At 27.7% G+C, this 13,774-nt stretch overlaps 2 protein-coding genes across 4 annotated transcripts in view; one reads left to right on the forward strand and one right to left on the reverse strand.

The window, feature by feature from the left end:
- LOC101515382 (uncharacterized) overlaps positions 1-3,374 on the forward strand; it is a 17,045-nt gene extending 13,671 nt beyond the window's left edge. For all 3 annotated transcript variants that reach the window (XM_004489584.4, XM_004489585.4, XM_027331793.2), the window contains one exon: positions 1,729-3,374. In XM_004489584.4, the coding sequence (XP_004489641.1) occupies positions 1,729-2,571 (843 nt within the window). In that variant the 3' untranslated portion in view covers positions 2,572-3,374. The remainder of the gene's footprint in view (positions 1-1,728) is intronic.
- Positions 3,375-5,329: 1,955 nt separating this feature from the next.
- Positions 5,330-7,769, reverse strand: LOC101495061 (protein DETOXIFICATION 21-like). The gene is made up of 7 exons (XM_027331794.2): positions 7,231-7,769; positions 6,615-6,701; positions 6,208-6,264; positions 5,879-6,117; positions 5,661-5,779; positions 5,496-5,582; positions 5,330-5,410 (listed from the first exon to the last, which is right to left on the reverse strand). The coding sequence occupies exons 1-7, from the start codon at positions 7,761-7,763 to the stop codon at positions 5,330-5,332; spliced, it is 1,203 nt and encodes a 400-aa protein (XP_027187595.1). The 5' UTR covers positions 7,764-7,769.
- Between the last annotated feature and the right edge of the window lie 6,005 nt (positions 7,770-13,774).

Genomic DNA, 13,774 nt, shown 5'->3' on the forward strand with positions numbered 1-13,774 from the left:
TGTTCATCAAGAAATAGTAGAGTGAGGTACTTTGTTGTCTAGAGAAGAAAAATGTGTTCTGTTGATCAAATAACCAGCAATAAGAATTGTATCGCTCCAAAATTTTGGAGATGCATTTACATGAATCAATAGAGTACATGCAGTTCAATAATATGACAATATTTTCTTTTTGCAAATACCATTCTATTGTGGGGTGTGAGGAAAAGATGATTGATGAACCATATCATAAGAGGCCATAAAATTATTGCAAGAAGCATAAATTTGACGACCCCTTAGATCGATACAATGCAAGACTAGTACCAAAGGGATATACTCAAGCCTATGACACCAATAATAAGGAGACATTTGCTTCTGAGGCCAAGGTGAACATTGCACATTTACTCTCTCTTGTTGCCCATTTTGGTTGGGACCTACACCAATGTGATGTTAAAAATGCTTTCTTACATGGAGACTTAGAAGACGAGATGTATATGGAGATTCCCGCGAGAATTGGAACCACAAGTGGAACAAACCAAGTGTGGAGATTTAGGAAGACCTTATATGGGCAAAAGTACTATTCCTATGCGTGTTTCGGAAGATTCACAAAAGCAATGGGGACCTAGCCTACAAGCAAAGTCAATGAGATCATTCTCTTCTCTTGAAACATTTACAGAGAGGAAAACTAATTGTTCTTGTTTGTGTCGACAATATCATTATTACATGGTTGAGAGACAATGGTTCTTGGAGAAACTATCTATAGAGTTTGAGATGATGGACATTGGTGTACTTAAACATTTCTTGGGAATTAAAGTGGCCTACTCACTCACAACAAGGCATTTTTTTCTCGCTCAGTGGACGTATGTGCTGGATCTTTTGCAGGAAACATGCAAATTTGGATGTTAACCTGCAAGTGTTGCCGTCGAGCAAAATCACAGGATGAACTATGAAGAGGGAAGTGCTAAGGTTGACAAAGCTCAGTACCAGAGATTAGTGGGGAAGTTAATTTACTTGGCTCACAGCAGACTAGATTTAACATATGCAATCAGTTTTGTGAGCTAGTTCATGCATGATCCAATGGTGAGACCCCTGGAAGCTGTAGAGCGTGTGTTGCAATATCTCAATGCTATTCTAGAGAGAGGACTCCTATTCAAAGGAGGTGTAAGTTTGATTATGGAGGCTTATACTTACACTAATTATGCAGGTTCAATGATTGATAAAAGATCAATTTTTGGCTATTGCACATTCCTATGCAGGAACCTTGTCACTTGGAGGAGCATGAAGCAGAATGTATTGGCTTACTTGAGTACTAAGGGAGAATTTAGAGTTATGGTACAAGGAATTTGTGAGCTATTGTGGATTGAAATTGTGCTAGAGGTTTTGAAGATAAATATGAAGTTGTTCTGTAACAATAAATTAGTCGGCATTATTGCTTATAATCCCGTGCTGCATGATAGGACAAAACGCATTGAGAAAGAGAAGCTGGATGTGGATTGATAACTAACTATACCCTACATTTCTTCTAGGCATTAACTGACAAATGTGTTAACAAAGAGCTTACCAACTGAAAGGTTCAATCAACTTACAAGTTGGGGAATGATAATATTTGTTCAGCCTCTTGAGAGGAAGTGTTATAATCCATTAAAAAGTTTAGTGATTGTACTCTCATTACTTTTGAAATAATACTCACATAATTTTCCCCAATTCTACATTTGCTAAACAAGATTTGTGATGATTTTTAATGTTTTGCAGGCTGCACAAGACCAGATTGAGCGAGTAGCTAGTATCAGGAAGAGGTTTAGCCAAGCACCAGAAGCCACAAGGGTGCTGGAACAAAATATTCCATCTGCTCAACCAAATAGTACCCCTTCTCAGCCTTCTTTTACCCAACCTACTATGTCATTTGCTCCTCTCCAAACTACTGAAGAAGATAAGAAAGCAGCAGCTGCTGCCGTTGCTGCTAAGCTTGCTGCCTCTTCATCCTCAGCTCTCATGCTTACATCTGTTCTTTCTTCCCTTGTTGCTGAAGAAGCTGCCTCAAAGAATGGTAGTTTAAACTCTACTGGATTTTCTTCAATACCACCTGGTTTTCATCCGGAGAAAAGATCCAAACTTGAACAGCAAAGGCCTGTTTCTGATGTCAACAATTCTGATCCCGGGAGCTCTTCTTTTTTCGCCACTTTACAACAACAACCTTCTGTGGCAAATGTGCCACTGACACCACCAACCATGCAATCTGTGTCACAAACCAATCAATTACAAGGTGCATTTGGTTCAGTGCTCCCACCCCATCATTCACAGATGAATCCACTATCAAATCAGTATGTTCATTCTACCGGATTGATGGTCGGGGGAATTCCTTATGGATATGGATCAAACAACCTACAACCTCCACCTCCACCTCCTTTGCCTCCACATGTGGCAATGGGGTTAACTAGGCCCAACACTCAGCCATCACAATCACCTCAATCACAGGCTCAGCAAGCGCAGCAGCAACAACATTCGTCAGCTGGAGGATTTTACAGGCCACCTGGCGCTGGATTTTATGGGCAAACCCATCCATCAACACCGCCGTCACAGGCACCTAGGCAGTGAGTATTGTTTAAAGACGAACAGCTAAAATCGCTGTAACCGATGTTGTAAGTTCCTTTAGTAAATTGCTGTATGCATAGGATTTTCTTGGAGGCTGTGTAATATGTGTATATCATTAGAGAATTAGATACCGCATGAATTCTGTAGTGTTGCCCTCTTCTACCGCACTCTTGAATGAGTCGTAGGTTCTGATGCCATTAGCCAATACTAGACCGTTCTTTAAAGGAAAGAACCAGAATGAACTGCTGGGGCCCTCACTAGTTTTTACGAAGAACTGAATACTCTTGTTATGGTGCATCATGTGTGTGGTCCTCTGTCTTCTTGAAGATGCATATTAGCATGAACATTAGTAGCTGGTGCTAGGCAGATCTTATAGATGAATTCTGAGATGATTTTTCATTTCACTGATCACTGTTATCCTTGGTATACTACTATACTGGAAGTAGTATCTAATCTTTCTTGACAGGATATGTTGTCATTTGGGTTGGTTGGGTTTTGCATGAAAGCCTTGGTATGAGGTACGCAGACAAGTCCCCTCCTCAAGACAAGGTACATTAATGTTTGGTTTTACCTTTGTCCTTGTCTGCGTTAGAAATTAAAATTCAATCATATATAACAAGTGTTTTTTTGGAGCGACTTTCGTATAAGTCACACTAAATCATATGAGTCCTTGGTAAATTTGGTGGGACTTAGGAATTTCAACTAATAGAAATGTGCTGGAAATAGTGTGTTGTAAGCATATTATTCGCAAGTGTATATGAGGTCAAGATAGAACCTCTTTTGCATAAATTAATTTACATTTCTTATTATCATTTTTATATATTTTTATGCAAAATAAAAACTAATTTGTGTTTGTTTACAATTATAAAATTATATTTTAACATATCTTATTTACCACATTATTATCAAATTATTTATCAGAAGCTATTAATTATTCATTATAATCAGATTGTTGTTTTTGTTTAGATTTAATTACTTCCAAAAGTTGAACCAATCAAAAATAAAATTTTAAAATATTTTTGTTTTTAAGTAAATAAAAAAAAAAAACAGGTTCATAAATTGATACCATCTTTCGACTACAATTCATCTTTAATATTTATTAAGGAAATTAAATAATTGGATTTATTTTGCTTTAAAGAAGAGAAAATATTCGGTTTTATCATATTCTTATTAGCTTATGTATTTTTTTATAGTATAAAAAATTGAGTGTTTACGAAAAAGTAAATTTTGTAAAGTTTTTAAATATCTTTATTGAGCCAAACAAATCTGTTCTCCTCAGTTTGCTTTGGTTCAAAGATTGTAAAATTTCAACAAAGTCAAATTGACTATTTTTTTATTGGTTTAGATTTTATTTTTCCATCATAAATCAAACCAAATCAAATATTTGTTATAGCATTTGATAAAATATATTGTCTTGATATCTGTATGGTTTAACTCCACCGACAAATGTTGAAATTATAAATTAAATATCATGTTTGGATTGAATTCGGAATCTCACGTTTATTCATCTGCTAAAAAAAGAAACATTATCTTGATACCACCATCTATTTTTAAAATATCTCAAGTTATTATTTTCTCTTCTCATATTTAGTCCCTAAAATTTATTTAATTGATTATTTATTCACAATTGCTATTTTAAATAATTTATTTTAATTCTATGACCAAATTTATGAATATAGGCGATAAATGCACCATTGGGTACAAGCTAAAGATTATTTTAAAATAGTTATCAAATATGAATTGGACTGACGACAGTAAAATTGATTCATGACCAATCTATTCAATAGTTCAAATTATTTATGTTGTTTTTTTTAACAATAGTTTATATTGTTTGATAGACCATGAAATCTTGGGATCCGAATTACATTGACGCTATATTGTTTGATAGACCGAGGTTATGATGAAGTTAAGGATTTTTGAAATGATCTGATTAAACTGAATCACTAGAATAAGTTTAATTAAACTGGATCACTAGTATATAATTGGTTAGATTGGAATTTGTTTACCAATGACGTTGATCAAGTTCAATTATATTGGAGTTCCTTCTTTGGTATGGTTGTGTACGATATTTGAAAGGATCACAATAGTCTAGTGTTTTTTCGGTCTTTCTCATTCGAAAAAAACTTTGCTTTTTTAGATTCTCAATCAAGTTAAATTCATTGATAAAGTTCTTCTTCAGTAGAAACTTTAACACTCCTCGGCTAATCAGGAAGTAGTTGTTGTATGACACAAACTCCAAAGGTTGGTTCAAAATAAATGTGGATGATCTCTTAGAGCTTCTTTTAGTAGTCTATATGGGGTGTACTTATTCATGATACAAATGATAAATTTGTCAAATGTTTTTATAGTATAATTGGTTCTTGTTATGTAGTGTGGGCTAAACTTTGGACTTTAACGTTGGACATCAAGCTTGCACGATAATTAAATCCTACTTCAATTATATTTTGAATTAGACTCTATAGTTGTGGTTAATATGATTCTCGAAAAATCGTCTACAAATATGCATATCCAACTTCTACTCCAAGAGATTATTTATATTCTTCAGTGCTCGTATTAGAGAGCATCAGTTACTTATATATTAGGGAGATCAATCAATCTACATATTGGTTAGCTATTAAGAGTCACTTTGCTCAATCGTTTGAGTGGATTGTAGTGAATTTTTTATTAATTATAATTATTGATAATGTAAAATTACTAATGATATATCGATTGAGTGCTTTGACGGAATAAATGATTAAAATAAAAGGAGAAAAAACAACTCTTAGAAATTTGTTTTGCTATCTTTTGATTCTTGGGTATTGATCTTAGACCATTTGTCAATGTTCTTTTGGGCTATCTCTACCTGCAAAAGTCCAAATAAATATTTAAATTTGCTTCAACAAAACTACAAAAATAACTTGAAGAAATGAAAAATGAAAGTGAATTACCTGTTTGTTCCAATCAGTTTTACAAGTGATGATAATAAGCACTACGGTTTGAACAAATGTTCCAAACAACATACCCATCCAAACACCCTATAAAAGAGACTAAGTAATTATTTAATGATGATATTAGTAATTAAGGGGGGTACAAAAGTGAAATGAATTAATTACCTTGACTTGCAAATTGAAAATGATACCAATGAGAACTCCAACAGGAATACCAATTAGGTAATAACAACCTATGTTTACATATGCCACAATACTTTGCCATCCAGCTCCAACAGCAACTCCTATTTATATTAATATTAATATTAATTATTATTAAATTTCTCTCAACAAAATAATAATATAGCAAGTGAACAATTTCTAAATTAAGAATAAATAATTACCAGAGAGCACAGGTTGAATACTATTCAATAAGATGGAAAATGCAAGCAAAGGTGATAAATCTCCAACAGCATGAGCCACATCAAGATTTGAAGTGAAAATGTAAGCAATTCTTTTGTTCAAGAATAGAAAGACAAAGAAAAGAATCAATCCAATTGCAAATGATGTGAGAGTTGTTATCACAATGGAAAATTTTGCATCTCTTGAATTCCCTCTTCCTAGCTCATTGGACACCCTAACACTGCAAATTATTCCAAATAAATAAATATATATATTATATATACAAACATTGATATATTGTGATGAATGATTATTATAACAAATCACCTACCAAGCTGCAGCAAAAAAGCCAAGGGATATCATCATTTCCCATCCACTGATGTTTATGCTGAAAACCAAATAATTTCATACCAATTACAACATTAATTACCAAACTAAGAACTATGTGCATGTTTGAATTGACTCTGAATATATAAAATTACGGTGTGTCACAATTATTAATAAAAATTATACTTTGGAATTTTAAAAAAATTACAGTGTCACATTAATTTTATCAATTTTATCGTGATTCAATTCAAAATATATATTTAAAATCACAGATTTACGATTGATTTGATAAAATTATGGTAGTAAACTAGAGTTCTATCAAATGCAGGGTAATTCAAACATGCACTATATTTTTTTGTATGAAAATATAAATCAAACTATGATAAGTAGAAGAATGAGATAGAGAATTACCATATGGAGAGAGCACCAAGGACAACCTCAGCATTTTCCATGTTTCCAGTTAGAAGAACCAAAATTCCATTGTACCATGTCTCAAGGCTGTAAAATTAGGAACCATATATAGCTTTATATAATCACATAAATTTCTTTAGTCATTTTCATTTACAAAATAATAAAACTGATTCAATTAAGTATGAAATCAACAATAAATTATGAAATTATCAACATAATTTAAAAGTGTGCCTATAATTTTTTTTTTTAACTTTTTGGTTACGATGGAAGAAACCTTGATAATTTGGTTGGAAGATAAGTAAAATTCGATAAAAAAAATATTTCAATCAAAAATAGATTTTTCCAAGTGATTCGTTCTTAATTGAAACTAATGAACTATTTGAATGCAATCATTTAATTTGTAACTATAAACTTTTAAGATACAATAAACAATAGTCTAAATCTAATATAAGAATTGTTTTCATTATTTTCAAAAATGTATAATACGAAGTTAACATTTTATCTTCACATCTTATTAAGTTAAAATGAATACATTTAAAAAATAAAGAAAAAAATATTTTTACAAAATAAACATATCCTTAAAAATAAAATAAAAATTAGTTAATTAAATTCTTACCACAACATAACACCAGAAGAGACAGAAAGCTTGACAACAGGCCAAAGATCTTTGAATGCCAAAAGTGTGAAACCTTTCCAAGTATCATGACATTTAGTCATAATAAAAAATAGTTGACCAAAATTTGGTAACCATAATCCCAATAATGTTGATATCATTGCACCATTTAATCCAAAATCATACTTAACAATCAAAAGCCATGACATGAAAAGGTGAATTGCAATAGTAAATGCAGCTAAGTAAGCAATAATCATATTTTTGCTTTGTGCTTGCAAGAATGTTTGGCAAGTGGATGAAACACTATATGATAAACTAATACCTATTGACCAAAGTGAAATTGTTTCTGCTACTTTTGCTATTTCTTTTTCTTGTCCTAATGCTTCAAAAATTGGAGCGATAAATAGGTAAAGAGGAAGAAGTAAAATTGATGTGAAAAGTAATACTATCCATGATCTTTGTAGATACACTCCAAGCATGTCATATTGTTTTGCTCCATATGCTTGTCCACATAGTGTTTCCAATGCACTTGCCATACCAAGCTGCATTTCACAATTTTCATCCATTTAAATTATAATAATAATAATAATAATAATAATAATAATAATAATAATAATAATAATAATAATAGCAAAACTACATAGGACCATTTTAACTTAATTTAAAGTTTGAAATAGATTTGTGTGTATGTTAATTTTGTCAATTTTACATTTTAAATTTGTTCTTTATATTTAAATACGTCAAAAATATTAGAATAAACGTTATTTTTATTGATGTATGAAGTAAATATCCAAATTAGTTCTTGAAATTGTGGGATTGTATTAACTTAGTTACTCATATTATCGATATTTTAAAATATATAATCTTTAAAATTACAAAATTTTGATAAAGATTTGTTTATCCGTTGATATTTGTATAGACTAAAATGACTTAAATTTGTAATATCATAAATAAAATTGAAACTAAGTGAATAATGTCAAGGATACATTTACTAACAAATTCAAATAGAATGATGAACTTGAATAACATTTGCAATTTCACGGATCATTTTAAAAAATTGTTAATGTGTGAGGAACTAGGTTGAAACAATCTACAATTTCAAAGACTACCTTAACGATTTACTCTCTATGTATGTTACAAAAAATCCTGATTATTCAAAAAGGTAAATTATATATTGAATTCATAAAGATAATATCTAAATTATATCATAATGACTGTTAAAATATCTAATCATCAAAATTAACATAATTTTTTGTGTTTTTCTAAGTTTGTGTCCACGTTATTATCAACGAGAGTTTAATTGTGATACCGAGTTGTAAAACATTTTTTATAACATATCATTGAATAATGATTTACACAAAGTTGTAAGGGGACTAAAAATAAAACTTGTTTTAATGGTGTAAACATTTATAAAAAAAAAAAAAAAAGACTAATTTGAAAAAAAAATAAATAAACACCTATTTAAAACTTTAAATCAAGTTAAATAACCTCTAATTTAATTTTGTCTAAAATAATCTAACACAATTCACAAAAAAGTATGAGAAAGAAAAAAAGTAGACTTACCAATATACCAATGACAAACTTATTTAGAACAGATGTGACAAGTGCATATGCAGCAAGTTCAGTTGAACCAATATGACCAATGAAAGCTTGACTTATTATAAAAATTCCAAATGTTGATAGCCTTGTAAATGTTGCTGGCCCAGCTACCTTCCAAATCTTCTTGCTTTCTTCCCATACCCTTTTTCTTAGTGATGATTCTTCATTTTCATCATTCTCATATGAATCTATAAATTTCTTCTTCAACATCTCCTCTCTTAGATTTTCCATTGACATTTTTACTACTATTGTCCTGCCAATTTTTGTTCTTGTATAAAGATATGTAATTCATAGATTGTGTGATATATATGGCATAATATATATAATAATTAATAAGGCAAATTAAAATTAATTTTCATGGATTGAAGAGTATTTTAATAACTTTTCATGGAATGATTAAAAAAATTTACTCGTACATCCAATCATATTTTACAGTATTGTCATGTTAGAATATTTTTTAGTTTAATGTCTTCTCATTTTTATCAATAAAAAGTCAATTTATTTGATTGACAATAGAATATAAAATTGTAAATGAAATAGTTTAAATAAAAGATAAAATTGAAACAAAATAAGTCACCTTAAAATTTAGTATTTTTTTGTCAGTAAATTTAGTATTGTATATATATATAGATATTTTTAAAATTTATATTTAAGTAAAATAGAGAATGATAAAATGGTAAGTAAAATAATTTAAATAAATAATAAAATTGGAAGAAAAATAAGATACATCAAACTTTTATATATAGTATATTTAGATTATAATATTATTTTTCAAAATATATGTATAAATATCTACATTGAGATTTGTGAGAATGATTCAATGTATGTACAGTTTTTATTATTATTGTATGTTTACAATTAATTAAAAAAAAATAAAAAATAAAAACTCACTTTAAAAAAAAATCGATGCGTACACATTTATTGATGAAATGTAATTTGATACATTGTATTGATGCATAGTAATTAAATGGATATTTAAATAAACCAGCATGTGAATGATTTAGGATTGAATACATTGATTGAGTAAAATAAGTATATAGAACACTGTATGGAAAACAAGTAACATCATGTAGAAAGGCTTATCCATAACTAGATATTAGGTATGTTTTCATGAGCTTGAAAAAATATAGTTATTGCCAAAAATTGATGTCACACGTTATTAATAAAAAGATAAAACTCAAGAATAGTTTTTAATAGTAATATTTGTCATTTTAAAATTAGTTTCTATAAGATTGAATTCAACATACTTAATATAAAAATATAATATATTATCAGAACCTATTGATTTAGACCACTATAATATTGTGTGAAGTATTAAGAAAAATTAATATCCTACATTAAAAGGGATAAAGCCTAAAAACATTTAAGGTATTTATAAAATAATGTATATAAGATTAATAGTTAAATTGCATGAAAAATAAAAATAGTAATTAAATTTTCAAGGATTAACTAGAAACATGAAAAGAGTAAAGTATTTACATAATATTGTTATTAATTTAACCAAACTAATTTTTAGAAAAAGATAAAGTCAAACTCCTTAATTGTTGTTGACTAAGATACAACTTTTTTTGGAGGCATGTTGACCAATTAATATATGCATAATCTTTTTTTTTTTAAAATACATGCATAATCTACCGATACCAATCACTATCATACTTAGAAAATAAATAGATACTAATAGCGCTATAAAGTTAATTTCAAATTGATTTTCATGACCAATTCTTTGGAGCCAATCCCAACAATTTAAAGGAGATCCAAGAGTACATATTAAAAATACCACCCTTTAGTTTTAAGCAAACAAAAAAGAAACAAAATTCAATGATGAAAGCATAATACACTTTAGATTTAAATGTTTTCTAAAATATGATTTTATTCTTTTTGGTTATAGTGTTTCTCTTTTTTTAGTTTCTGTAAATTTTTTTATCTGGATTAAATCTCTGTAAATTTTTTATTTGTATTAAGTCTCTGTATATTTAAAAATTATTATTTTTAGTCTATAATGTGAGTTCATTGAACTATATAGTGTGATTTTATTGGTCATGTATAATGTTAGAGATTAAACACAATAGTTTTTGAATTTCAAGAGACTAATTTCGAATTAAAAAAATTACAAAATTAAAAATATTATAATTATATGAACTAAAATAATATTTTTCTACTTACACTTTATGTCCAAATAGCTAGTGTGGAGGTCAAAATTAAAATTAATAATATTATAATTATAAAATTATTTTTGTTAAAATTGATATAAATGAAGTCAATTTTTTTTAATGTATTTATGTAAAAGTAAAGTATACAATACATTTGAGATAAAAAATGTCAAAATTATATTTGGGTCTAGAATCTCTTTTACATATCACAAAAAGTAACATGCACAAATTATTCATATGTAGAACTACCATTGAAATTTACTTATGAATAACACTAATTTATCAAACAAAGCTTATAGGCAATTTTTAAAACTTTCATTTCTTATAAAAGAGGAAAGAGGATGGATTATTTAGACTATTTTATGTATGAAAGGATAAAAAAAGTGCACTGAGAATCAATGAGGAAAAGAATGAGAGTTCACCTTTATTGTCTTTAATATGTTTTGTTGTCAATAGAAGATGTTCTCACAAAAGGAAGAGCAAGAAGGCCCTGGAAAATACCCCACTTTAGGTCTAAAGCTCAAGCTTATTTATATATAGATAATAAAAAATATTGATGTATAAAAATGGTGAATGTGGTGAGCGGTTTGAATTGACTAGCCTCATAAAATATTTGCTTCACATTAAATACTCTACATGAATTTCAAATATATAATAATAATAATAATAATAATAATAATAATAATAATAATAATAATAATAATAATAATAATAATAATAATAATAATAATAATAATAATAATAATTTCACCCTATATCAATTATTACAAAGTAATATTAGAGCATCTATGTTCAATCATGTCGAATGGATCAAGTGTCGGTTCGATGTTAATTAAATATCAATTGTGTTTATTTGTGTATTATTTTTATTTTTACGAAATATTATTATGTTATGTGCTGTATATTTTTCTATAAATGTATATGTTGATTGTTGCTTAACAATTTTACGTGGTACATTTGAAGTTACATGAGTAACCAAGAACTTCTAGAAAAATTGTCTTATAATTTTTTTGAATTTTATTTGATTTATTGATGTGTGTAAAAAATTTATGCATTCTTGCTTTGTGTGAAAAAGTTAGAAGCTACAATTTTTTTATTGATTAGTTGTATGTCAAAAATTGTTACATTTTGTTAATGTTAATTTAAATTGATATGAAATTATTTTAATTATTTGCTTACTTAAATATTAACTTGTTGTAAATTTGATTGTTAAATTATATGTCTTATATTTAAAGTTTTAATTTTAAATAAAATATTTCTTTTCAATTTTAATTTGACTTTAGTGGGAATCTTTAGATTGTTGTCATTACTATAATCGTTTGTTTTAAAATAATATTGTAGATATTGTTGTCAATAAAAATAAAAATAAAAATATTGTCTTGAATAGTTATAATATTTTAAAATTCAGTTTTTTTTTAATATATAGAGCACATAAATTGATTTCATCCAAAGTAAAAATATTGATTTTCATGCTCAAAAAGTTAAAAAAATATTCATTTGGTTTGATTTTAAATTTTGAATCACTTGAAAGTGTTAGAGTTTTTATTTTGCTATTGAAATCAATTAAAAACATTCGTCTTGATTTTAAAATTGTAAAGAATTCATATTATTAACAATAATAACTGTTGAATATTTAAGATTGGTAGAACTTTGAAGTTAATATATTTACAATACAAGTTGGAAGGAATTAAAGTTGATTTATTTAATAAAACAAAATTAATTTTATATTTAATTTGTTGTTGATTTATTTATACGAATTAAATTGTGTTGGAATAATATTGATTTAAAAAATATTATGATGATTTGGTTTAAAATTTAGAGTAACCAGAAAATTTCTCCATGTTTTACCATGTACTTTTTAAGAAAATCTAGAACATTTATTATAGTAATAATTTTGAGAAAATAAGTAAATTAGAACTATTTCGGAAACTTTTGTTTTGGAAAAATTTCAATATATATAATCTGATTTTCCTATAAAGATATATATAGGTTGAAAATAATATTATAAGATATAGGAGAAGAAAACACTAGATTTATTGATCAATAGCATAAAAAATAGGGACAACTTGAGAATCTTTAGCTTTTTTTTTTTTTTTGGGTCTTAGAACATATGGTAAATTTTATCATAATTAACTCACACAACTGTAAGTTAATTTACACAGTTAAAAGATTTCGAGTTCGAACTCGGGACAAGACATTCAACTTATCAATATCGACATTTGTCAATTAAGTTATAACTTAAGAACAAGATGATTTTGCTTTAGATAACAACAAAGCATTCGTCAACAAAAAAATAAACGGGTCAAAGACTAACCATAAGTATATACTTGAGTAGGCAACCACAACTTTAACTTATATGATAAACTATTCTGCTTAATAATTCAATATCAACGATGAGTTTTAAAAACTTATTATAAGTTGATTTGAAATTATTTAATGAAATTTCAAATAGTTTAAAAAAAATTATACAAATTTGTAGAATTGGTTTACTCAATAAGAATTTTTTATTTTACAGTTGATTTGGTATAATTCATAATTGATATTGAGATATTAAATGAAATAACTTATCACAAAATTACACCTCAAGTCAACCGATTATCACCTTATTGAGTAAATAACTCATCAGATAATTACTTACTCGTGAAATAGACAAATTCTCACCTATATAAGTTATATTCAATATTTCCAACAACTTACCAAATATTTTTTCCCTAACAAATAAATTACCAAATATCATAAACCAAATAATATATATATATATATATATATATATATATATATATATATATATATATATA

This window comes from Cicer arietinum, chromosome 2, assembly GCF_000331145.2.
Source record: "Cicer arietinum cultivar CDC Frontier isolate Library 1 chromosome 2, Cicar.CDCFrontier_v2.0, whole genome shotgun sequence".
Classification (NCBI taxonomy): domain Eukaryota; kingdom Viridiplantae; phylum Streptophyta; class Magnoliopsida; order Fabales; family Fabaceae; genus Cicer; species Cicer arietinum.

What these genes read in the sequence shown, in the direction of transcription:
- LOC101495061 (XM_027331794.2), bottom strand. Translation starts at nt 7,763, where the DNA reads ATGGCAAGTGCATTGGAAACACTATGTGGACAAGCATATGGAGCAAAA. An exon ending in CTTGGTGCTCTCTCCATATG is followed by an intron (nt 6,265 to 6,614) that starts GTAATTCTCTAT and finishes TTTGGTTTTCAG; the next exon opens with CATAAACATCAGTGGATGGG. An exon ending in TTTTCAATTTGCAAGTCAAG is followed by an intron (nt 5,583 to 5,660) that starts GTAATTAATTCA and finishes TCTCTTTTATAG; the next exon opens with GGTGTTTGGATGGGTATGTT.